The 27,133-nt window shown below is 39.7% G+C and overlaps 1 protein-coding gene across 12 annotated transcripts in view; it reads right to left on the bottom strand.

The window, feature by feature from the left end:
- Nucleotides 1-27,133, bottom strand: part of CRACDL (CRACD like) — a 112,642-nt gene that overhangs the window by 71,978 nt on the left and 13,531 nt on the right. For 2 of the 12 annotated variants that reach the window (XM_061626886.1, XM_061626887.1), the window contains exon 2: nucleotides 8,235-8,307. The exons of the other annotated variants lie outside the window; for them this stretch is intronic. In XM_061626886.1, the coding sequence (XP_061482870.1) occupies nucleotides 8,235-8,242 (8 nt within the window). In that variant the 5' untranslated portion in view covers nucleotides 8,243-8,307. The remainder of the gene's footprint in view (nucleotides 1-8,234; nucleotides 8,308-27,133) is intronic. 12 annotated transcript variants of the gene reach the window in all.

Here is a 27,133-nt window from a genome sequence, read left to right as displayed (position 1 = left end):
GGCCCACAAAGATCAGTGTGAATTAATTCTATAGGCTTTTTGGTTTTCTTCTCACTTTTCTTAGGAAATTTTGGTTTCACACTCTTGGTCTTAATACAGCACTCACAATTTTCTGTACATTTGCACTGTCCCATTTTAATGCCTATTGCCAAATTCCCTTTTTCTAGAACAGTAACTCTGGCTAAGCTGGCATGTCCCATTCTTCTATGCCAAATATGCAAACATTCAAAATTACAGGTTTTGTTGACCACATCTGCATGCATGGCTTCAAGGTATTCTAAATGTAAAAGTCCATCTTTCAATTTTGCAGTGCAACAAATTTCTCCTTCATCTAGAACATGGCAAAATTCTCCACTCGTATAAAGTTCACCTCCTAATTCCATTATTTTAGTAGCACTTATTAAGTTGTCTTTAAAATCTGGAACATATAGGCAGTTTTTAAGTTCAAGCTGTCTTTCTCCATGTGGCGTTTTGCACAGCAATTGGACTGAGCCTATTCCTTGACACACACACAAAATCTCGGGAGGCAGTCTTTATTTTTTGAGTAAAGTCTTTAAAATACTTGAACAAATTTTTATCTTTTATTAGGTGGCTTGTCCATCCTGAATCAATTCTTGGTTCTTAGACTTCCTATTATATATTCCTTCTAGCTTCTCCCACATTTGTTTTACATTGTTACATCCTACGCAAACATTTAGTGCCTCATCTGATAATGCAGAAATAAGCAGAGACTTCACTTTTGCATGCTTACATCTCCAGGATGTTGTAGCAGTTTCATCATCTGCTGAGGGATCAGGATTGGTCAGAATTCCGTTTAAATCTTCCCCTTCAAGGAGCGCAGTGAACCGAAGATTCCACACTGCATAGTTGTCCTTTTCTAGCCTCGGGACATCAGTCTTTAGTGTTGATATTTCAGCCATCCTTTCCTATCTTTTGTTCTGCTTTTCTTTTCTCTAACTTAGTCTCCTTTGTAAATCACACATAGCACTTAGCCTTTTACAGCTTCTAGGCACAACTTGCAATTCAACTTAGTTTGCTGGGCCCGTAACCCTTGTCGTGGTGTAAATTTGTTAAGCAGAGAATAACAGCAGTCTGAAATGCGTGTGTGCCAGTGTGCGTGCATATATCTAAGAAAGCAGGATTTTACCCTGCATTAGGATCACTGAGACTTAAGACTTAGTAAAATAAGAAAAGCTACTTTATTTATAGAAATACATTGTAGATAGAAAGGCATACCTAGTTCTAACTAACTAACTAAGTTGGAGGCGCAACGCCCAGGCTTGGGAGTTACCCTCATGGCTAGGAGAGAGACAGCAGAGACAAAGGTATCTCCTCTCTCTCGGATAGTCGGAGAACAGAAGAAAGGGCAGAAGGAGGAGGGGCAGGTAAGCTTCCTTTAAGACGTATCAGTCTAACAGCCGGAAGGAAGTCAGTCAGGTAAAGGTAGTCAAGCCTAGCCATCTGGAGGACCCTAACTCTATCTCCCTTCTGGAACATAAACAAAAGAACAAAACAGGAGTTGCTCTTGCCCCACTTCCAACAGGATCTAAATTGATTCTCTGTGATTGACCTTGGCTTGTTGAGACTAAGTTGTCCTTTGAAACCCTGCTCTCTTTGGAAAGTGTGTTGCTGCTAAAAGGCTTTTACCTCCTGGGACAGCTCATCATCCTCAGCATCCTCCCTATTCAACAGGATTTCCATATGAACAAGGGCTTACAATCACTGTGTACATGCAGAAGTAGGGGACTGGATAAAAGCAAAAGGATGAATTTTGGCAAGATGAAAATAAAGCCCTTCAAAGGTTAGGGCTCCTATCATGAATGGGATTCCACTTCCTCCTGCTCTAACAGTATGCAGCATTACATAGGAAGCTGCTTTACACTGAGCCAGATCATTTGCTCATCTAACTCAGTATTTCTACACTGATCCTCAGTGGCTCTCCAGGATCTCAGACAGGGGACATTCTTAGCCCTACCTGGAGATGTTGATTCTCAATAGGAGACTCAACCTTGGAAGTTCTGCATGCAAAGCAGATGCTTTACCACTGATCTATGGCCCCCTTGGTCATTGGTCTGAAGCTGCATCTAGAAGCTGCAGATTTATGGAACCTAATGATGCAAACTAGAGTTGTGGCAGCAAGATAAGAGACCATTGGCATCTTCCACTAGCTCCACCTGGTCTGAACCACTTATATGGTGGCGATACATTGATGACATCTTTATGGTCTGGACAAACAGTAAAGAATTTAGAACAATTTAAAAATTGTCAACTCTATCAATCCATCCATTAAGTTTACATTTAATAGTACAAATGATAATCCACACATCCCTTTTCTTGATGTCCTTCTCACCATTGAAAGCAACAAATGAGCGACTGATCTCTACAGCAAACCCACTAATGCCCACACCTATCTTAACTGGAAATCGTATCATCCAAAGCATATAAAGAAAAACATTGTGTATAACTTAGCTCTGAGAATCAAACTTAACTGCAACAATGAGGATAAATACCAGAGAAGGATCAGTGAACTTAAAGAACACCTTCTTCTGAGAGGATATCTTTCACATATTACTGATTGCAACATCCACCGAGCCTCCATTCTGTCCAGAATCATAATGAGTTCTGTCCTCCATCATAATGAGTTGTCAAAGAACAAAGAACAACTGATTCCATTTGTAGTAGATTTCCATCCAGCATATCCTAACTATCATTGAGCAATCAGGGAGAGCTACCCATTGCTAGCAAACTCTGAACATCCTGCTAGAGCCATCAGCAGGCCTCCTGTTATAATATTTCACCAGCCTCCTAATTTACACAGACTGTTAGTGAGAGCTGTGCTTAAGTCACCTATCAGCAATCCTGGGTCTCATTTTTGTCACTCCAAACGCTGCATCACCTGTGTGTACCTCAGGGAGACAGCTACTTTCAAAAGCACTAGGACAGGTAGGACATATTACATCAAACAGAACATCACCTGCAGGTCCTATAATATAATTTATGTCATCAAATGCAAACGACCAGGATGTCATATCCAATACACAGGAAAAACTACAACTGACCTACGTACACACTTCAGAAACCACAGATCAGCAATCTTGACAAAAAAAGTGGAGAAACCAGTTGCAAAACATTTCAATACTGCGGGCCACAGCCTGTTGGATTTTTCTATAACACTTATAGAGATGCCAACAGATCCAGCAGCATTGACTGAGAGGGAGAACTATTGGATATATTCTCTGGACACATTGGCACCATATGGCCTTAACCTAGAGGACAATACCAGCATTACTTAGCTTGTGCAAAGGAAGCCCCCCTGAACATTCCATCCTCAAAGCTCTGTAACTGCCACCTTGGTAACAGCATTTGTATGTTAGCAGCTGATGAAGGAGGAAGCCGAAATGTTTTGGTAGAATAAGTTTAAAAAAAGGTTTTGGAAGAATACTTAATTTTGTTTTGCTCCAAGCCATTCAAATAAAACCAGTTATAATTCACATTTAGCAGTTTTATGTAGCCCAGGCCAAAGTGTTTCCCAGGCCAGAGCAGAAACAGGCTTGTTATGAATGAATAAAGCAATCAGTGCAGTGAAAGGTCAGCAATTGCTAAATTATGAAAACAAAATTAGTTTCAGTGCATTTAGGTATGTCCACCCCATCTTGATGACTAAAGATCACAAACAATATACTCCCTTTCTACATGCAGATTGCTTTTGCAGAAAGGAATTTGTTTAGATTTACCTATTGTAAAAGACTTCAGGTGGGTAACAGCAATTGTGAAATTAACCTGGTTTCTAAGTGCTGCAGCAAAGCAGCATACTGGAGAATACTGTACATATGTTAATACAAACTCCCCAATCTCTTAACCAGGGTAAAGAGACCTAGAGTGGATTCTAGAACTGCATGTTCCCTTTCCTCAGCCCTTTCCCTCTTGGGCTTTCATTCCCATCACCTCCCCTCATCCGCAGCTTAAATCACAGTGAAGGTGTACATCCATACCATCATTAACCAAGATAATTGCTAATCAGGTTTCCTCATAATGCTGGTTTGCAAACGCCATCCAAACTCTTGTTTCAAAGCTGGGTTAAGATGGAAACCATATGGTTAAGATTAACCATAGCTACCTCAAAAATGCTGAAATAAATTAATAAAACCTTTGTGTGTCAGTCTTCTACAACTGCTGCAGCTATTGCTCAATCATGAATGATGTGAAAATCGCCATGTGGTGTTTCAAGGCTTCTCTGAAATCAAGTGAAAAAACTGTATTCCTACAGCACTAGAGTCAATTTTACCCCTTATTAGAATGACTGAGAAAAATGGAAATCATTCGCCTAAGGTATACGGATCAAAGTGACCTCACAAGATGCTATTGAATTCGTTGGTTACTCTTCATGTCTACAAATGCTTATCCCTGAATAATGGAGAGTGAAAAGGAAAAACTTGTGATGAGACAAATTATTCACTTTCCTTATTATTACCACAAATGGTATTAGGCGTTAAGAGTGTCCCAGAGCACTTTAAAAAACAAAACAAAAAGCCTTTACACACCTGAATTTTAAAAACTTTTTTTCCAGGTAGAACCTTCCTAGTAAGCCAGCAAAACTGTTTTTTCCCCATCATAGCTATATGAAGAATTCATGTTGAGCAATACTTACTGATTCTGCTTTCGGGATAATTTTGAACCTAATTGCATCTCAGTCCCGGCATCCTCACCACAGTGGGTGACCAGACTTCAAGGCAACTCTCAAGGAGCAGCAGCAGTAGCAACAACATTGACAGCAACCAGCAGAGGCTGTAACATCTGAGCTGTGGCGACAGACTGTTTTCATTGTATTTTTGTATTGGGATGTTTATTATATTTATCATTAATTGATATGCTTTAATTGCTTCATAATTTGTTTTATGATCACTTCAAATGTTATAATGTTCATGTAATCAAATTGAGATTTGTTAGATTGTTATGTTTTGAAATAATTTAGTATTCTACTGTTATTGATGTGGTGATTTGTATTTTTTTCTGTTGTGAGTTGCTTTGAGCATATTTACATGGAAAAGCAACACACAAGTTTAAATAAATAAAAATAATGGCCTTTAGATAACCCCTTTCCTTTGTTCACAGGAGGATCTTTTACACAATGTGTTGCTGAAAGGCATCTTTGTAACCAGCCTGCTTCAGCAGATCCAAACCTAAACCAGACAGTGATTGAAAGACTTAAAAGTATATTTACAAGGTTCTGAATGGAATAAAAGAGCTGATAATTTTTTCACCAATATGATGCTAGCCAGAAAATGAGCCAAGAAAAGGCTGAGTCTGGCTGGCACATTGAGAAAAACTAGCAATTTCCCCAAACTTCCTTGCCCAGAAATCCAGAGTCACACAGCATTTTGTGTTTCCAATAAGATTTGGCAGTTGTCAGTTCTGTGCCAAAAGAAAGGAAGGACAGCAATTCTCTTTCTTCATATCCAAGCCAGTTATTATTCTTTATTATAACAAGACCAAAGATGGTATGGAGACTTCTGATGAGATGGTCTCCACATACACTTTCAAATGCAGATGATGATTAATTAGAGTTTTTCAAATACAGAAAACATTGCCTCCTTAAATGCCTTTATTGTTTAGAAGCCAAACAATCTACAGTGGACATCCCAAAGATGTCTCTTTCTAATTGACCAGGGTCTGGAGTTGATCAAACCCTGGGTGGAGTCTAAAAACATAGTCAACTTGCTTGGGACATCAAAAGAAGCAGGGTCTGCCATTGCTGACACCAAGAAAGGTTTCATCTCTGTGGTCAACACAATGACAGAAAATCTATGCAACTACATGTTTCATGTAACCATTTTGTCTGCCTGTCTTGCAGATGCAGCTGTCAAATGTCACTGTGAATAGGCTAATCATGTAGCGTGCCCGATAAGGCCTATTAAGATTTTTTAATTGTTGCTCGTATGGGTAATCACAAATCATGACTACTGCACTGTTACATGTATGTTAGTAGTACGAAGTACATTTTATGATTAATAGGCTTACTGGCTGGGGCTGATGTGAGTCCAAAACATCTACAAGGTACCAGGCTTGGAAAGGCTGGTCTAGGGTTTGTCTTCAAAACTAATTATAACAAAAGCATTTCTCACACAAAAATGCTCAAGGAGATGTGCTGCATCATATATCAGAATTCTTCCCAAACCTTACCCTAGAAAGATCCTGCCACCCTTTTTATGGCAGCAATCTTAGTTTTTCACTTTTGTTTCTGTGTCTATAATAGTATTTAAAGGATTTTACCCACTCTTCAGTCAAAAAGGCTCTCAGAGCAGCTTACAAGGATAAAATAAATGAGACAGTCTCTGCCCCCAGGTTTTCAACCTAAAATTCATGACACAGAAGGAAAAAGGACTGGGAAGTGGGGCAGCAGGAGAGGAAGCAAATTCAAGCACTAATTTTTCATTATTAAATTCCTATAACAACCAGCTGGTATGAAACACAGCTCATAGAGAGGAGGAGCAAAATGTTGCTGGTCTCTTGGCTGAGCCAATGGAGAAGGTCGGCTTGCTTCTCTTCTCTTCCTCCCTCTGCGGCAACCTGATGTAACAGCTGTTGCCAGGAAACAGCTGATGGAGAGAGGAACCTGATGGAGGTGGCTTCTTAACAGAGATGATGGTGGCTGTGCCTCCCTTCACTCCCTTTGCTGTAGCTTGATATCAGTATTGGTGACAATGCCCATATAATTCAATGAAAGGTGTGGCATTCATAGAACCTAATACTAACTAGCTTGCCTTTTTAAGATAGTATAAGCCACAAAGTCTGGCTGCAGGTTCCTTTGTCTACTTACTTACTCTACAGTAATTATAGTCTTTAGACTCCACTGCAAAAACAAAAACAAAGGAGAACCCAACACACAGAATGGACTTTTTAAAGTTTGGTAAACCTGTACCAATGGTCCAGCTAGCTGCACATCTTGTCTAATGACAGTGACTAGATGGATTAAATTTGCAGAGAGATCCCTGTGTGTTCCTCAGCTACTGTGATATAACAATTGATTGAATGTTTGGCTGATAGATACTGACAGGTCTACCCTTCATATGCTACGTAAACAGCACTTTTTAGCTGTTGAAAGTGCTTCACACACATTATTTCTGTAATCCTTACAACAAGTCTATAAGGTAGATAGTTATTCTTAAGTAGGTCATATTGCAGATATGACACAGAGGCCAAGACAACAGTAGTTTTACTAAGGAATGTTGGGGAGAGATAAGATTGAACCAGGGACTTCACAAACCTAAGTTATTTTTTAAGAAGTATATCTGTCCTTACATGGAACTCCCAGGAATGTCTTATCTGTATTGCTGACAAAGTCCATCCTGTTTACCTTCGGTAATCCTACAGTATCTGGCTTTCCCATACCATCTCCTGGGCCCCCTACTTCACACTCTTATACTGTCACTCTATACATGTCTACTCTAAAGTCTGTCCCACACTTACTACAATAGAGACCCAGAGTTGCATGGAGCAGAAGTCTACAAACTGGACATGTGTAGGCAGGAGGTGAGGTGTGGGCAGGAGGAGATTTGCACCAATTCTTTCACTCCCCTCCAGAAAACTGTGGGAGGGGATGCTGGAGACTGCAGAGGGAAGGGAAAACTGGTGAAAGTCACCGTTCCCCCACCCCGCTTCCAACTGTGGGAACATTCATGGGATCTAAATCACTTCCAAGAATGGAAGAAGCACTTCTGTTGCACAACAATAGGTCTGAATCTATGCAATTGTATTTAGAAAGCACTAACATTATAATTTCAAATGGTTCTTGTTTTCCATCTTTCCATATACTACGAACTTACAAGCTAGGGATAACTGTCACCATCAGAATTCATTGAAGGTTCCTTTGTATGGCAAGGTAGGTATTATCATGTCCTGGAACAATTTTTTAAAAAACTTTTTTGAGAATGTAAAGTTGCTAAAAATTACATTAATTAGACTTTATAGTTAAAAGAAGATACTGAGAGAAAGAGCAGAGAATATCCTGCATTGCTCTGGGATTCCTACAGTGCAAAAAATGATTCCACTATTAATGGAAAAATAAATGCAAAAAATTAATTCCACTATTTTACAAGAAAAGAGGTACATCAGAATGTTTAATTTGCAGGTTTTGGGGTTTGGTAGAAAGGCATGCATTAGCCTACAACAGAATATTAGAATCTGAAGAATTGCAGTTCATTAATGCTCTGCTATGAATCCATTTCTCAGCTCACCTCAGCATATTGATTCTGGTACTTTGCTTGCCCACTCCATGGAAGGTTTTAAGCTGCAGTCACCTGGAATGCACTGGTAGAAGGGAGACATATATGAAGACCTAGTACAGAGCCTCCTCCTTAGTCATCCTAGCAATAGGTTGCAACGTCAAAGGAATAAGAAATGAAGTATATGGCAGCACGAAGCAACAGTCCAAACAGAGAGAGCACACCATCCCCAGTATTCTTTAGGCCTTACAACTCTCAGCTCTCCAGATCTCTAGCTGTAAAGATCAATAATTTCCCTGACAGACACTTGCTATCTAGAAAGTGGAAACACAGGTAGTAAAATCTCAGCCCACTGAAATCTCTCCAGGAGACACAGTTCACTAACTGTAGCAATAACCACTATGTGGTAAACACATTCCCTCATTTCACAAACTCCCCAAGGATCTAATGCAAAGCAGAACAGGCCAGAGCTTATTAAACTGTAACTCTATGCAAAAAGATGCATGGAGAGTTTCTGTATTGCATCACTTTTTCCACCTGCTTCATTCTATCTCTAAAACAACTGTGAACTTCTTGTCCCCCTGAATGCAGTTTGTAGACCACATTCTAGGACCCTTTTTACTTTCCACATATTTGAATAACAACCAAAACCAGTAATGCCAAGTGAGGTCAAAATTACAAGTTATAAGAAGTTTTTAAATAAAGCTAGTTATGTGGCACCTTAAAGACTAACAAATTTATTAAAGCATAAGTTTTGTGGACTAGAGTCCACTTCATCAGATGCACAAAGTGTTATCCTGAGTTAGGTATATATAAACATGGTGGTGGTGATGATGGGAATTGCAGACAGCGAGGACAGAGAAAACTGAAATACAGAAAGCACAGAGACAGTGACAATTACGTTAACAGCAGTGATTTTAAACTAACACATTTACTCTAATTCAGTCTGTATGCATATTTTAAAAACTCACTTCTGAATTGAAAATGAAAAAAGAAAAGAGTGTATTTTGGAGAAAAAATGCTTTCCGGTCATTATCAATCAAGCTCAATTACTGTTGGTACAAGTTTTTCAGTTTAGGAAGAGTTCTACACAATTATACTAAAAATTAATAGGTGTCCCTTTTACAAACACATTTTAATGGACACCATACTCTATTTTTCTTAGAAGTCGAGGATTTAATTCATTACACTTGCAGATTATGTCTGACATTCAAAATAAAAAGCAATTTACTTTCCTTACCCACCCTATATTTAAGAAAGCATTTATGGTGCCCTTTCTACTCCCCAATAAGGTATAGGTTGAGCAATCGACAGGCAAGTGTGCAGAGTGGCAACACTATTATCCTATTCAAGCAAGATCAGTCTAGCACCCCACTATCCTCCTATATGCAAAGTGATGCCAGTGAGAAAATCTTAGCAACATTTTCCAGCAAGTTCAAAGGCTCCTTTCTTCTCTTCTGCAATTCAAAGCTACCATGTTTTATTCTCCTGACACACAAGATACTCTTAAAAATGTCTTTCAGATGCAACACTGGTCTCAGCCTCCACCCTGGCAGGTAGGTGTGACCTGCATTCCAAAGTGGCTTTCCTTGTCCATTAATTAGAATCAATTAGCAGTCAAGCCAAATCTAAAGATATTTTTTTAAAAAACAGCAGCACTGCATGGCCCTACACAGCATTTTAACTCTTTAGTTATGGACATGCATTGCTACCTACTTTTAGCTTCTTTGATGGTCCATCACTATCCAGTTTTTTAACTTCTTTGAACATCATGTAGCTATTTCAACCTCTGAAGAGTACACATAAAGCAAGAGTTCAACAACATTCACCTTGTTTATGTGTAATAAACTACCGGCGACATAAGGCAGTAGAGTATCAGATCTAAAACAGTTCACATTAACAGAAACTCTCGTGCACTGCTTAAACACAACATTCCCTACAATACTGAAGTATTGTACAAATGTTTGATAGTGCATACTTTTTCTGAATTAAAATTGGAAGCACACATCAGTCTTACAGGTGGATAATTTTAGAGGGTGTACAAGTCAGAATTTCCCGCCTTTAATGAACCAATCACCTGCAGTTTCTGCATGAGTCACTGATCTGGGGGTGCAAGCTGATTTGTGGGGGGAAACTGTAGACTCAATCGTGGGGCACCTCCTCTGCATGCAGAAGTTCCCAGATACCTCCAGATACAGCTGAGAAAGAACCTGATTTGAAACTCTGGAGAGAGTTTCTGCCAGTCAATGTAGATCACACTGAGCTAGATGGTCTGATGTGATATAATACAGCTCCCTATATTCCTAGAAGAGGCAGTGTGGTGTAGTAGTTAAGGTGTTGGCCTACGACCTGGGAGAACAGGGTTCGAATCCCCACATAGCCATGAAGCTCACTGGGTGACCTTGGGCCAGTCACTGCCTCTCAGCCTCATGAAAACCCTATTCATAGGGTCGCCATAAGTCGGAATCGACTTGAAGGCAGTACATTTACATTTTTATATTCCTAGAAAACAGCAAGCTCACAATGGTGGATGTGGTCTCTGCTATACTACCTCCACAGCAAATAGTTGTGCTGCATCTCTGCTCTAGACATGATTGATTAAACCAGCCTTTCCCAGCTAGTGGGCCACCAGGTGTTCTTGGACCACAACTCCCATCAGCCTCACCCAGCATTGTCAATGGTCAGGAAAGATGGGAATTGTGGTCCAACAACATCTGGTGGCCCACTAGTTGGGAAAGGCTGGACTAAACCAATGGCACTTGATGCAGAGGCTGATTGGAATGTTGCAAGGTCACATCAGAGGATCATGCAGAGATGCCACAGGCAAGTGTCCTTTAGCGGTGGTATTTTGGAATCACAGGAACCTTTTAAGTAATTGGAAAATGTTAACAAAATGATCTGGGAGGTCCACAAATCACCAGGAAGAAAAGAAAAGCAACTCTGCAAATGTAATTTCCTTTCCTTCTAGAAATCATTTCTGCAATAATTCACACACTCCTCTGGCTTCCCCCATAGGCTCTCCAATTTCCATTTATATATTCAAAGGCCTAGTTTCTTAAGCTTCATGTTGTATTCTGCCAACACACATTAAGAGCAAAAGGAGCTAGATCTGCATATGAGAAGGAGAAAAACTAAATGAGAGCACACAGAAGACAGGGTATATATCTGAGCAAAATATTTTGCACATGAAATAAGACTACCAAAAAGAACACCATAGCAAGGGGGAGACCAACCTGGCCCATCAATCAGCCAGTGAGGAAGCAGTGGCAGGGAGCTTGCTCGGTCACTCCTTTCTAGAAGGAACACTTATAAGAACTTTGTAATTAAACAGTGCCCAATTTTTTTCACCTCCTAATCCTTTTTTCTTTTTATGTCATCTCTGTTAGGTTGTAAGTCTGAGTGCAGATAGTAAGCCTGAGCTCTGGGTCTTATTGATTGCTATAAACCTGGGGTAGGGAAGGGGCTGGATCTTGAGCTTCCCCATTTCCTGTGGGTCATTTTGACAGGAGGGCAGGTTACCTGCCTATCAATCATCTGACATCAGGTGACCAACAAGCCCCACTTTTGCAGGGATTAGGTGTGCTGCGGAACTCCATGGTACAATTTATCTTAGTGGGGCTTGCTGTAGCCACCTTTGAACTGACCAGAGCTTACAGCAAGCACCTACAGAGAAAGATCCTTTGCATCTCCAGCTTGAATTCAAGCCAGCAATTCAGCGGAAGAATCTATGTTCCAGATTCTTCTTTTGCGTCAAAAAGCTGGCGCATTTTAAACTCTGTGCCTTTTCTCATTGCTATGCAGGTAGTGTTCCCCATGCTTCTTCATCTTAGCCACGGCTTGAAGTTTACAGTGCCCAACATCATATGTGACATAAGGCATGGAGAAGGTTAACATGGTTTGCCCAAAATGGCCTAGCAGGCCAAACTAGGGCTGGAGGTTCCCCACCCCTGCTGTAAGCATTCTGAGAGTCTTTTTTTGCTGAAGGGCAAGGTAATTTTTATTTCATTCCCTTTATGAATTGCATCCTATGAAACACCCTGAAGCAATTTAACAACAGCCTGACCACTGTTGTCCATGCACTGGAAACCTCCAGGTTGGATTACTGTAATGCACTCTATGTGGGGCTGCTCTTGAAGTTGGTTTGGAAGCTCCGGTTGGTGCAAAATGAACCAGTGGGACTGCTCACTGGGGCAGGGTATTGTCAACATGTCACCCCACTGCTGAAATAATTGCACTGGCTGCCTATTAGCTACCGGGTAAGTTCAAGGTTCTGGTTTTGGTGTACAAAGCCCTATACAGCTTGGGACCAGGATACCTGAAAGATTGTCTTACCCCTTATGTACCCAGTCGATCATTATGCTCTGCAGGTGAGGGCCTCCTGCAGATACCATCTTATCAGGAGGTCTGTTTCGCACAACATAGGAAGCGGCCCTTTAGTGTAGTGGTACCTACCCTTTGGAATTCCCTCCCCTTAAATATTAGACAGGCACCATCTCTGTTATCTTTTTGGCACCTACTGAAGACCTTACTCTTTCAACAAGCCTTTTAAGTAAAGACCTTATCCCAGTCTCTGCCTGTGTTGGAATTGCTTAAGATGTTTTTAAAGCTTTTTTTAAAAAGGTGTTTTAAAAAATGTTTTCATATATATTTTAATGTCCATTTTTATGATGTTTTATAGTGTTTTTGTTTGCCACCCTGGACTCCTACTGGGAGGAGGGGCAGAATATAAATTTAATAAATAATAACAATAACATGTATAGAACAATTTCATATACAATGAAACTCCCAATGGCTTCATATACACATTGAACAGCACTGGAGACAAAATACAGCCCTGTAGGGCCTCATAACGTAACTGCTGTGGGCCAAGGAGCAGTCTCTTAAAGTTGTTCTCTGGACATGACACTGCAAGAAGTAGTGAAACCACAGTGCCCCTGACAACCGTCCCACGATCCAGCAGGATACCATGGTCAATGGTATCAAAAGCCGCCAAGATATCAAGTAAAAGAAGCAGGGTTGCACTTCCCCCACCTCTCCCGATAAAGGCCATCCATCAGGGTGACCAAAGCCAATTCAGTCCCAAACCCAAGCTTGAACCCAGATTGAAATGTATCTAGATATTCTGTCTTCTCCAGAAACACCTGTAGTTGCTTGGCCACAACCCTCTCTACTATCTTACCCAAAAATGGAGTGTTAGCAAGCTAGTCAATAGTTGTTGTGTTCCATTGGTCCAGGACTGGCTTTTTAAGGAGTGGACATACTACTGACCCTTTCAGGATGGCAGGCACTCTCCCATCCCACAATGAAGCATTTACCACACTATGAATCCAGCTAGTCACACATCCCCGGATGACTTTCACCAGCTAGAATGGGCAGGAATCCAGAGGGCACATTGTCAGGCACATAACCACAAGTATCCTGTCCACATAATTCAACTGCATAAACTGAAAATGATCACCCAAGACCAAGGAAGATGGCGCATTGGGCACCTCAACTGGAACTACCACAACTGTGGGTTCCATGTTATTACAGAGTTGAGCAACTTTACCCTGAAAGTGTCAGGCAAATTGTTCACTGTTGACCACAATGTGCTCCAGAGGCCATCCCCCATGTTTGGATTGGCAAGCCTCTGGACCACACAGAAAAGCTTAGCTGGGCAACTACTTGATAATGCAATGGAGGCAGCAAAGAACCTCTTCTTAGCTGCCTTGACTGCTGCTTGATGGGCACAATTGTGTGCCGCAGCAAGTCCTTGGTTGGCTTCGGAGCAAGTTTTACTCTACTTGCTCTACCCTTCTCTTGACTTGTTTCATTGCCCACAGTTCCTCAGTAAACCAAGGAGCTACCCTGGGATCCACCATGCTAAAGAGGAACCTCAAGAGCGATTGTGTTGATGGCACATCTCATCCTACCATTCCACAGCAAGACAAGAGCTTGGCAGAATCACTAGTTCTGTCCACTGGAAATTTCCACAGAGCATTCAGGAATCCTTCAGTTTCCATTAGTCTCTGGAGGTGGATCATATTAACTGCCTCCCTTCACCTACAGAGCAGGTCTGTGTGACAAGTCCAAACTTCACCAGGAAGTGGTCAGTCCATGACAAAGGGGTGATATTCACACTTACCCTATTCATAGACCACCCCTCTTCCTGCTTGGGGCAGTATGGGGGGAGTATGACCCTGTCCAAAGCAGGCAATTAACCAGTTAAATAAACAAACAAAAAACTCTGTTGCCTTTAAGCACTCACAGATATAGGAACATGGATGTATTTGGAATTCCCTGTTTGGCTGGGGTAAGGATGCCAAAGAAGGTTTAACCCTTATAATGCACCCCATTGTGGTGATTTTGAATTCTGATCTTTGTCTAATTAGCCCTTGTAATGTGTATCCATCTCATATGGCACAGTCACACCCTGGAAGTCAGTATTGGAGCCAGGGGGCAGAACGGTGCTTGCTAATATGTGAAAGGTCATCTGTGTACATCTGCCTTTCACATAAAAGGAGGGAGTGGTACGGCTTGGCTAACCCCATGTTACTCTAGGAGGTGCAAGGCCACGAGCTGTAACTCCCACCCCAACAGTCACATGCCCCCACTTAATGGTACGGCTGGTGATACGTTCCAGAGGTTTTGTGCATAGAAAAACAAGGGCAGAGTTAAACGCTGTCGCATAAATGTTATCTTAATCCTTGGCGGATACACCCCCATCCACAGGGAATCCCATTGCTCGTTAGAAATAGCATTAGTTTTCTTTTTTTTCTTTGCAAATGGCAGAAGATATTGTTTTATGTGATTATAGTAATAGGTTTTTTTATTATTATTACTGGATGTTGTTACTTGCAATGTATTTCTAATGTTATTCAGTTAATGTCTATAGGTCTCTGAGTTTAGTTTTAGGGACCAAAACCAAGCAAACGGGCCATTCTAGTAGTATCAAAAGGTCCAGTCATACTTGACAGTTCCTTGGTCGATGTACTGAAAAGGGAGTTGAGCAGACTGACGCAAGATTGTGTTTTATGTTGTAATAGTTATAGTATTATTAATAGCTGTTTGTTGCTGTATACAATGCATTCCAAATTTAATCCAGCTTGCTTCCGCCTGCCTGCATAGGCTGATTTCTTCATTTTCCCGAAAGCCTCAATCTGATCTAATGGAAATGGCACTGAGACCACTGTGGGAAGCAAAACACGGAAAATGCAGCTACCTGAGTGAATAGTTATTCTCTCAGGGCTGAAAGGGGGGACTGTTGTGTTGAAATTTAAGAATTGCCTTAAACATTATAGTTTGCTTTATACCCTGTCCATATAAATGTGAACAGTGCCCAGATTAGATTCAAAGTGACCCCTGACTGACTTTTGATATCAAGAAAGGTTTATTTCCTGGCGACCTGACCCTTACCTACATTCCAGTGGCTCGAAGAATAAAAGCCGGTTTGAGCTGGAAACTTCACTATTATGTGTTTCTTATATCACATCCATGCCTATGACCTTGTTTATTGTTATAAATGTGCCTTGCATAGAAATGTTATAAGTTGTTCCGCTGCCCCACAGACCTTGACTTGTGAAACCCTTTGATATGCAAGCGTAGTAATTTTCATGTCTGTCTCCTACTCATGGGGCGCCCGGTTGCAGCCGGGCCACCCCTTTACTCTTCTCTTTGTCGGTTCATGCAAAGTGCTTATCTCAAGGACATGCGAAATACGCAGACATGGAATCTAAGAGATAATCTCAATGTTTCCGCTTATGTCCTTCCCCTGTACCCCTTTACCTCCTTCTACATATCTTAAGGCTGTAATCACTAAGCAATAGCTCCTTTTGTGTTTATGACGTTACCCCGATATTGTAAACTCGGGGAGAGACTATATATACCCTAAGACATCAATAAACGAGGTTCCCATTCTGAAGGCTTTGAGCTGTAAGTAGTGGGACCCCTTTGCAAAGGATATCTATGTTGTTTTTAATTGATCTCTGGTAGTGGGTCTTTTTGCACTCAACTCCCGCACCCCTCCCGGGTGGATGTGAGCTGGGGTAGACAGAGACAGCTCGCGTGTTTGGTTTGGACCTAACACCTTCAAAGGCAGCAGTTCCTGCTCTAACCTGTGGGAATTTTTCACTCTCCTAAACCACAAGCTCAGGTAACAGCTCTGTTAATTCAGTAGACAGTGATAACAACTTGTATGTTTTAGGATAGATTAGCTCCCATAATAAAGCTGGGACAAAATAAAACCCCATTTAAATTGGCTAGTGCCCCCTCCCCCGTATTCTTGGAAGTGGACACTAGATTTTTTTTATTAATAGAATTTTATTTACACATAATTAGCAAAATAAGCATAATGTTCCATAACATAATGAGAACTGAGAAGGTGTAATCAATGAGTAAAGGGAGGAAAAGAATTATGCACATTGCATGCAATATACAAACATTTATAAAACAAATATTTCCCTTTTTATATACTTACGATAAAGAATATAAAGAATATGGGTAAATATTGTCTTGAATCTTGTTGTTCCAAAGCATGATAAATAAAAACCACCATCCTACAAACCTATTTACCTATTTCTTACTTTAAGTGATCAAACACCTCTCTGTAGGATCGGGGTGAGAATTTGAGTCTTTGCATAACTGACCCCTTTGAGATCAAGCAGCAGGGAAACACCTATGCTAGATGAAAGGACTAGACTAAGACAATTGATGAGCAGTTAAACAAACAGCCTAAGGTCTGTTCCATGACAGTCGTTCATACCAGAGGGTAAAGGTGTCAGGAGCATCATTTGGGCGCCACTCTTGACCTCACTAGTGACAAACAGCATAAAAATCAACCCAATCACTCTACCATTTTAAAAAAAGTTATATATATATATAACTTTGAACCCTTTTAGAGGTTGACCATTCTCCCAACTGAACATAAAGAAATGTAGATATGCTCATACAGCAGTTTAAAGAAAAGGTGCAAACACCAACAAGGCTCTCCTCTTTCCTTCAGAATCCCTTTTCTTTGTCTTATACTTTGCTCACAGCCTGCTCACCTCCGCAGCATAGAAATGCACAGCTTGCTATTTTCCTCATAGCGGTGAATACTCTTCTCCTAAGTTAGCAAAATTAAAGCTTTGTAGAAATGTTATTCTGCCAACCGGTATCTACAACTCTATTTTACCTTGTGAAACCATCCTACAAAAGCCAAGACAGGTACAGGATGCTTTGACCAATCATCTATATAAGCACTTGTTTTAGATATCAACTAAGATCTTAGGTTGCATTTCATATTTTTGGTACTTATTAAATAAACTAAAAAAAGGAACAAACATGAGAACAGTCTGCATTCCATTAATCATATTAAATGAGCAAGATGAAGTTTAAAAGAATTCTATGTATTCTTAAAAGAACAGAAATGTATCACTGGAGTAAATAGGTACAGATTGGCCAAACGTTAAATATAATATTGTACTCTGTACTGTACCACTTTCTGTTGAGGGCATGAAAATCAGTTGGTCCTAAGCACTTTAACAAGTTTTCATTTAATATATCCTACAACAGATTAACCAATAAAAGAGTAAAGGCTGTTTTCTGCACTAACTAAATGGAAGCAATAAGCAAAAGTGATAAGACCACCTGATGAAATTAGGTACAATGAAACAATGTTTGCACTGCTCAGTGTTGTTAGCCCAAGTGACCAGAAAACCCATCAAAACATTAGGAAGTTATCCTTCAGTTATTCAGTTGGATAACTTTATCTCCAGCTGCTTACCTGCATAATTTTTTGTTTTGTAAGATGCAGTAAAATACATATAGTATTATAAGCATTGCCAGTGTGGCATAGTGGTTAAGGTGTTGTGCGAATCCCCACATAGCCATGAAGCTCACTGGGTGACCTTGGGCCAGTCACTGCCTCTCAGCCTCATGAAAACCCTATTCATAAGGTTGCCATAAGTCAGAATGGACTTGAAGGCAGAACATTTACATTTATAAGCATTGCAGGAGAAATCCCTCACCTTGCCAATCAACTAAGCAGGAATAAAAGCAAAATGCTGCTACTTTTAAGTTCACAAGAAAGGGTTCTGAAATAATGTTAATTCCATCCAATCTGAGACACAGCCTTTTTTTCATAAATAGTCAGACATCATGCTATGTGCTGTCTCAAGTGTAGGCACAATATTGCCGTAGGCCCTGCAAATGATCCCGGTATCTGCCTCTGAATGATTTCAGTCAAAAGAGAAAGCACAATTATCAGTTGCTAGGAAACAGGGAGGGAGTTCCTGACCTGAATTCTTAGCAGAGAGGATGTTGCCCAGGAAGCTTATACCTATACCGTCTTTCCAGTTCCTTGGAAATAAAAGATATACAGAGAACCCTGCACATTGCTTGAAAATAAAGTGAAAGCCTCAAAACCAAATAACAAACTTATTAACAGGTTTTATGCAAAAGAAAACATCAGGTATTATGCAGGGATTTGTTAGTCTACTTGAAAAAGAACTAAAAATCCCTAAAGAAAATGACTTTTTTCTAGGACTAAAAGTGTGCGAAATCATGTTGTATTGTTTTTGTGCTTTTGAAAGAAGCATCGAGCCTTTTCCCTAAATCCATGACCATCAGCTACTTTTCATGGAGAGCTAATCTGTGAAGGCCACAACTCCCACTACCCAAAGTAATTTCCTAGATCCAAATAATTACCATAAATGCTACTCTCTCTTTGTCCTTCGCTCACTTCTGGATTGGCAATTAGAGGAAGCAGTTTTGTCAAAGGAAGCTACACCTGTTGACCCTCACCCTAAACACAGTCTTCATACATTATAATAAACTATATATAGTTAATAGTTTGCCATTCATCATGAGCCAATCACACCTACTTTCCCCTCCCTGCTCTTACAGAGGAAACACATCATGATAAGTAAACCAGAAATAAACCTTGACTTACCATTGTGGTTTGTTTAGAGCAAAAGAAACCATGATCCTTGGTTTGGATGTAATATCCAAAAGCAATTATTAACTTATAGGTTAGGCCCATGACTTTTAACTGAATACGATTTTTAAGTAAGCACATTACTACTAGACTATCAAATGCACTCCCTCAGAAACACATCCATAGATTTCTGTTGAATACAAGTTAAGAAAGAACGCTAGAAATTCCTTGGATTGGTACAAAGATTGAAGAGACTCTCATTATAGCACTTAACACACACACACACACGTGGCTAAAATGACTTCGTTTTTCATTCATTCTTGCCGGGAGGAAGGGCAGGATATAAATCAAATAATAAATAAATAAATTCATTCTGATGTTTCTGCTTGCATACTAGAATGCCTTGACACAAAATTAGAACTCTAGTTCTTTTGCTGCCTCAGAAGTTCAGATAAGCCTATCCTAAATTTGTGTACTAAGGTTTTCTGCCCATCATTGGACCCACCACTGTCAGGCTGATTCTAATATGAAATATGTTCTTTTAGCAACTGCTAAAGTAATATATTCCTAGTACAGGTTAGCCCTTAATCTTCAACAGAAGAAAAGTATCATTTCAATTTAGAGCTCCAAAGTCTGAAAAATTAAAAACTAAACTATGTAAGACAAGTTAAAAAGTTCAGCTCCTCTTGAGTGGAAGGGTGGGATATAAATCGGATTAAATAAATAAATAAATATTGAACCAATATAGTTACTTTTCATGGGTAAAAAAGACCCCTTTTATTTATACATTGAATTGGAAAACACACTTCTACAGTAATTAAAATGCGATATTACTCACTCACATCTGAGCATATATCACTAATAAATTATTGAGAAATTATCTTACAGTTCAAATCCAGAATGAGCCATGCAGTGCATTGATTCCCAAGCGATGAAATGTAACCAAGCAACACTCCCATTTTCACTCTAGCCCATTTTTATTCTGACTTGGAAATAAAGAATAGCCTCCCAGTTGCCACAAGCATAGCATGGAAAAGCTGCCAAAGACAAGCTGCCTAATTAAATGATTCCACCATTCCAGTGCTTTAATAGGTCAGATCTTAAACTGAAATTTAATAGAATGCATGGTTTCTCACTAAAATGATAAAAGGATTCCTCATAAAAGTAGGTAATTCTTTTTTACAGACAAAGTATCTATAATTTACTTAACACAAATTGTGCAATGTATTGAATTATTCATAGAGATGGCGAGGCAGAATTAGGGTTTCTTGATAACTTAATTACTACATGTTATGGAGAAAAAATGGTATCTGTCCTTTCCCTTATACTTTTACAAAAAAAATATTTAAAAGTTGCACCTGGGATAGTTTGTTAGTACTATATATATATCCCATATCTTAATCCAAAAGGTACACAAAGCAACTTATAAGAATTAAATACATAATCATACACAAAAAAACCCCACGATGAAAGCAGAGAGCTTAAAAATAAAGTAGTATTGCAAAAAATGCTAGTACAGTGTTTAGTTCAGCCCCATAGAAGCAAATAGATACATAGTGATGCAACTATTTGCATCAAGCTTTAAAGCCTGTGTAAACTTAGGTACAAAATGCACATACGTGTTTCAGTGTGGGAATGTATAAAATCAACAACAGATTTCAGTTAAACATTAAGAAAACTTCCTGGTAATGGCAAGGATCCAAAGAGCTGCTTCAAGTGTACCCAAGAACTCCAGAGGAGAGAAAGAATTTTCTGAAAATTTCCATGTGGAATTTATCTTTGTGAACTTTTTCTTATTCCCATCTCACTCCTTGATCTCTACAAGAAAATTACTTCTTTACTGGTTCCACTAACAATACAAACAATTCCAGCATATTATATTATTATATACATAGTATTACACTAGATTTTCTAAAGTAACTTGCATATTAAAATACATACAACAACGCATATAACTTTATAAAAATATTTGGGTGCTTTTCTATGTTTGTCATCTATTATAATCAAAACTTCTGCAGACTTCTGTTTTACAACATTATTGCTTTATAAATAAAAATGTTTTAATTATCAGTGTACCTTCACCCTGAAATCTTTGGATAGAGGGTGGGTTATAAATAAATATTTAAATAAATAAATAAATAAATCGTGTTATACTTGGATACTCTAGGAATCTTTTTATTAAGTTCCAAGTTTCAAATTAAGTAACTAAGAAAAACAAAGCAAAACTCCACAAAACAATGAAGTTGTTTTAAACTGGCCAATACAAAAAATATACTTGCGGAAGGAAACCTCCAGCCCACAGGCCTGATTAGGCCTGGCAGGGGTCTTATTTTGGCCTGCAAGGTGTTTTCCCCAAGCGACATGCACCTCCCCTCTTCCTATGTGAAATCAGATATGGGCACTAGTATAGTTGCAAATTCAGAAGTGCAAGGTCCCTTCATAATAGTCACAGCCAGGCCCCCTCACAGCCAGGCCCCCTTCTAAAATTGCACAACCTTCTGGGATTATAGAATAATGGCCAGGCTTGAATACTGCTTTCTGCTTTTCTATCACTGTAACCCTTTGAAAGTCCTTCCTCACTGTCAAGAGATATTGCTTGGATACTGAATTGATTGTCTACGAATTTATCTCCTGCTGCTAACAAACTGTCTGATGATGTAGATGGGATGTTATCATTGGGATTCCCTGTCTCTTCTTCTGCAATTACAGAATTCTCACTCTCCACAACTCGGCTTTTTGAAGTAGGAACTAATAGGAACTCCTTTCATTCTCATTGGCTCCGATCAGCAAGAAATGACAGGGAAGCAAGTTAAAAAACTCTTCTCAGTGGCTAACACACTCCCCTTTCATGCTTATTGGCTCATAGGATGCTACAGACGTAGGACCATGCTGGGACCTGGCTCCCAAAAAAGTAAAGGGACTAAGACACACACACCCCCAAGACCCTGGACAACTACACCACTGGGTGTGGGGCATGTTAAGATATACAAAATAACAGATCAGGAGCATAAAAGTATATACATTGTTATGCTCACTCCAAGTGGTGAAAGGTTCTATGGGTGTAATGCTTATCCAGGGTTGGTTTCCTTTGGAAAGAGGTCACTTATAAAGAGGCTTATTGGAATTTATAATATTTGCAATTATTTACATAGTAGAGGGGCTCTGCCCTCCTGCTTGCTCCACTCACCAACCCCCAACTCCATCTTGGCACAGATTGGATTTTTGTGAGGAGGTATGGAAAGAAGCGTGCTTGGGCAATGGATGCTTCTGTGTGGGGAGATGAGAAAGAAACTGCTAGCAGCCAATTGTTTAGGGTAGGGAGGCTGGGGGTGTAATATCCTTCAGCACTGCCTTCACTAGTTGCCTGTTGCCTTTCAGATGTTGGATGGTCAGGTGGGCAAATCCCTCTCTTTTTCATGTTAATTATCAAGCATTAAGGGAGTAACTTCACTTAACAATTTTTTTTGAGGGAGGGGAGAATCCTAAAGAATGACATTGCAAAGAATTATCTTTTAACACAATATCCACCTATCATCAGTGGGGGCTGGAGAGAAGAAATTGCAAAATGCATGTTATTAACCTAGAAATCACTTTTTATATCCTTATTTGGGGTGTTTTTAGTATTTTTTTTTAGGTCATGGAGCTTCTCTTCTTAACAATGAGTAGGAGTTGAAAATCTCTGGAACTTAGTTGACATTCCCCAAATAGTGAGGTTTTGTTTATCTTAAACAATCACATCTATAGCTAAATAACAATCTGGGCTGGACCCAGACATGAAGTGCAATCCTCTATGTCTGTCTCCTCAGAAGTAAGGCACACTGTTTTCAACAGAGCTTACACCCAGTAATTCTAATAGGAAACTCCTCCTCTTTAGCACTAATCCTTCTCCCCCCCTTTTTTTGGGGGGGGGAGGGAAGCCAGCATATTAAACAATATCAATAATAGAGGTTTCATTCAACTTGCATTCAAAAAATGCCAGAAAATGGTGTGGGGTGACTGGGATTTCAAAAACCTGTTTTATCTCTTCCCCTCCTGTACTGATGTACTCACACATTCATATTGTTAGCATTTTGAAAACTGCTTGATCCCCTCAAGTTCAGCCATATAAGGATGATGCAGCAGTGTTAAAAAGCACATTTTTAAGTGGATTGCTGTTTGCAAGAGTAATTTGCTCCACTCATATCCAAACCCAGTTGCAGCTGCTTATCTTGAATCTTCAGCTCCCTACATGTTTTCTGCCTTTTGAACTGCCTGGGCCAGACAGGAAGCCTGCCTGAAGGAAGGAGAGGTATTTAGCATGTTGAGGATGCTTACAATGCCTGTGCTTTTCAATGGCTGGTGGCTGCTGCACATAGCAATCATTTCCATGCAGGCACTGCAAGGCAGTCAACCTGGTCACTGTGCTAAAATGCCTCTTTTCCCTCTAGACGGATTTTGCCAGATAAAATCTCTAAGGGGGGGTGAAAAGAAAGAAGAAAGGAAGAGCTTCTCTCTCCTTGTTTGTTTTTGCTGGCCCCAAGTGCTGTTCCCCCTGACACACATTCCTGAGGTCATGTTGATGTTGTTGAGGCTGGGAGGCTTGCTGAGCAACAGCAGATTGGCTGGCAGGCTAAGGAGCCAGTGGAGCTGCCTCAGGCTGCTCTGGCTGTCCCTCTATGGCTCGCCTGGGCTGCCTATCCACGATTGCCAGTCACGGTGTAGTTTGTAGCGCCACCTGTATGTGGACAAGCAAACTGTGTGATGCTTATATTTTTGTGTATATTTATTTATTATATTTATTTATTTATTATACTTGTATACCGCCCCATAGCCGAAGCTCTCTGGGCGGTTTACAGTAACTAAAAACAAATACAATTTCAAATACATCTTATTTTATAAGGAAGATGTACAGGTTAAACATAGATGGAGGCACAGCTTAAGCACTCATTCAAACGCCACTGCTCTCACATCAGATATCTAGGGAACTAGCTAGCGTCCTAAAATAATGTTAGCTTGCAGAGTCCAAAGCTCAGCTCTGTATCTTTCTCAGTCTCACTCAGGCTGTTCAAACTCACAATGCTGTTTCTCTTCACAAGCAGACAAGCAGACATCTAGAACACATAAATCTTAGCAGGGGGGAGTCTGCTCCCTTCTCCGGTGGTTCTTCCTATTCATAACATTATCCCAAATGCTCCTGTATCAAGAAACAATTGCTAACTATTTAGTCACCGAGACAATATACAACTTATATTTGCTTAACAAAGGACTGTGGCAGGCCAGATCTGACCAACTGACAATTCTAGAACAATATGATAACTGAACCAATAAATTATTGCCTAACGAGGATTACTTTTCTTTTTCAAACTTACTTTTAATAAAGTTTTGTGTTACAGAATTTTAACACAAACAAAACAAAAAAAAAACAAATGAGATCACTGTGTAAATAATATATTTTACACATTTCCTGATGAGATTTGGTCTTCTGGTAACATTCCCTTCCTGCAGAGGTAGAGTACTGATTACAATGATCTGATCAGTAACCAAGTATGTTTGCTGAAAACTTCTTAGTTAACTTTATCTTTCTCTATCACGGAACTGTCCATCTTATTATTTTGGCCACACAATGGACTTGAATCAAGCAATTTTTTTAAAAAAGCATAGACACTTAATCAGTCCAATTCCATTTTGTGTCTTCACCCATGACAAAATATGTATGTCAAAATGAATTATTTCACTGTTAAATGGCATTATGGAGCATACTTGCATCAATCCTTCCTTTATTATGGCATAATAACTACACCTATTCTTCTATGACACAGTCCTAAAAAAATCTAAGCTATCTTCTGAATACCTATTGCTCAAAAGCAAAATTATATAATAGTGCATTTGCACTGAGACAAGAGATCAAACAAGCATAACAGATGAGCTTGGATCCAATTCCACTCCCTATGGCATTTTTTAAAAAGTTATAGATTTCTGCTATCTCTTTCAGTTGCATCCAAAATCTCTGCTCAGATATAGGAATCCACTAGACCAGAATCTGGCCCACAGTAAGGCTAGACTTTCTCCAATGACTGTTTGTACATTGTATCTCACTCCTTTGTACATCAGTTTATATAAGGGCATAGCACTAGAAACAGCCTAAGTTACTTTAAATAAGTAAGGAGCATCCAAGAACCATTTCCGCTTATTCTCAGGGACATTCAAAGTACTTATTTCCCCCAAAATAAAGATGGCTACTCATTTACAAACAGTTAAAAATTGTCTCACAATTTTTCAAGCTTGATCATGTAGGTTTACTGTGCATTGTTGCATTAGTTCTATGTTACATTAGTTCTATACGTTTTGCCATTTCAAATAAACTATCAGTGTAGTTATTTTAAATGTTTATCTCCTACTTAAGATGTAACAGAAGGAAATCTCATTTGAAATGTTTGCAGTCTAAAGGTTTCCACTGGTAAGTAAGCTATTAGCTTATGCAAGTCTTATTCTTCCACACAAGGAGAAAAGAAGGTTATGCCATTTTTTTAGGTCTTTCTGAAATGTCTTCAATTAAGAGGAACACAGATCGGACAGGCATAGGACAATTTTAATCCATGAGTAAATCAGTCCCTTGAAATAATCTAGTTGTAGAGAATTCAGTGAGCAATTCTGTTAGACCTAAATGAGATATCAATTTGGCTTCAATACTGAACCTGTAAGCAAAAAACTGTATCATGAGAATGCAACAGATTTGTATGATTGGTCAGTTATGTAGAAAGAGTAGCCTTACTTGCAATCACAGCTGTTTATAACAGTGGTGGGATCTAAATCTTGCCAAATCGTTTCAGGCCTGGTTCACATAACACTTTTTCTCTCCATGTGAACAATCCCACCCATCTCTGGACATGTACTCACATGGACAAAAATGAAGAGAGATGATGAATATAAACAAAGCCATTCCATGATCACAGCGGCTTCAGAAAGGGCCACTCCCAGTTAATGGACTTTGTGTGTGTGTATGTGTGTCAGAGAGATCACACTTCTGAAAATTAAACTTAAAATTTAAATAAGCTGGTTTAACTTAAATATCTAGCATTAATTAAACTACTACAGCATTTCAAGTAACTTAGCTCTTTCCTCCAAATTTCCAATAGTCACAAGGATGGGGCTTCCTTATCTTCTGTGCTGTTCATTGCACTCTATTCATGGCTTCTCTCTGGCACTTATATCTACAGCCAACTTTAAACCCCCCCATACCCATATGCCCTCTCCTCATTCCATATTAATATTTACAAAAAATAAAACAAAATGGCAAGGTATGTGTTTCTGAAGGGGAAGATAATGTTTCGACTCCTCTTATTGTATTGATCGATACTACTGGATGCAATGGGACTTGCAAGGGGCAAGATTGGAGCTTGAGATTGATAGACAAATGGTCAAGGAATACCTAATCACTTTGAACAAGTTCAAATCTCCAGGACCCGATAAACTGCATCCTAAAGTATTGAAGGAACTGGCTGAAGAACTCTCAGAACCACTGTCTATTATCTTTGCGAAATCATGGAGGACTGGTGAAGTGCCGGGTGACTGGAGGAGAGCTAATGTTGCCCCATCTTTAAAAAGGGCAAGAAGGAGGAACCGGGGAACTACAGACCAGTCAGCCTAACATCAATCCCTGGAAAAATTCTGGAGCAGATTATAAAGCAGTCAGTCTGTAAGCACCTTGAAAACAATGCAGTGATTACTAGGAGCCAACATGATTTATGAAGAACAAATCCTGCCAAACTAATCTCATCTCATTTTTTGATCAGGTAACCTCCCTTGTAGACTGTGGGAATGCTGTGGACATAATATATCTCAACTTCAGCAAAGCTTTTGACAAAGTGCCCCATGGTATTCTGATTAGGAAGCTAGCTAAATGTGGGCTGGATGAAACAACTATCAGAAGGATCCACAGTTGGCTCCAGAATCGTTCTCAAAGAGTGCTTATCAATGGTTTCTTCTCAAACTGGGCGGAAGTAATGAATGGGGTACCACAGGACTCGCTCCTAGGCCC

Source organism: Rhineura floridana, chromosome 5, assembly GCF_030035675.1.
Source record: "Rhineura floridana isolate rRhiFlo1 chromosome 5, rRhiFlo1.hap2, whole genome shotgun sequence".
Lineage (NCBI taxonomy): Eukaryota > Metazoa > Chordata > Lepidosauria > Squamata > Rhineuridae > Rhineura > Rhineura floridana.
This window is presented reverse-complemented; position numbering and strand designations above follow the sequence as displayed.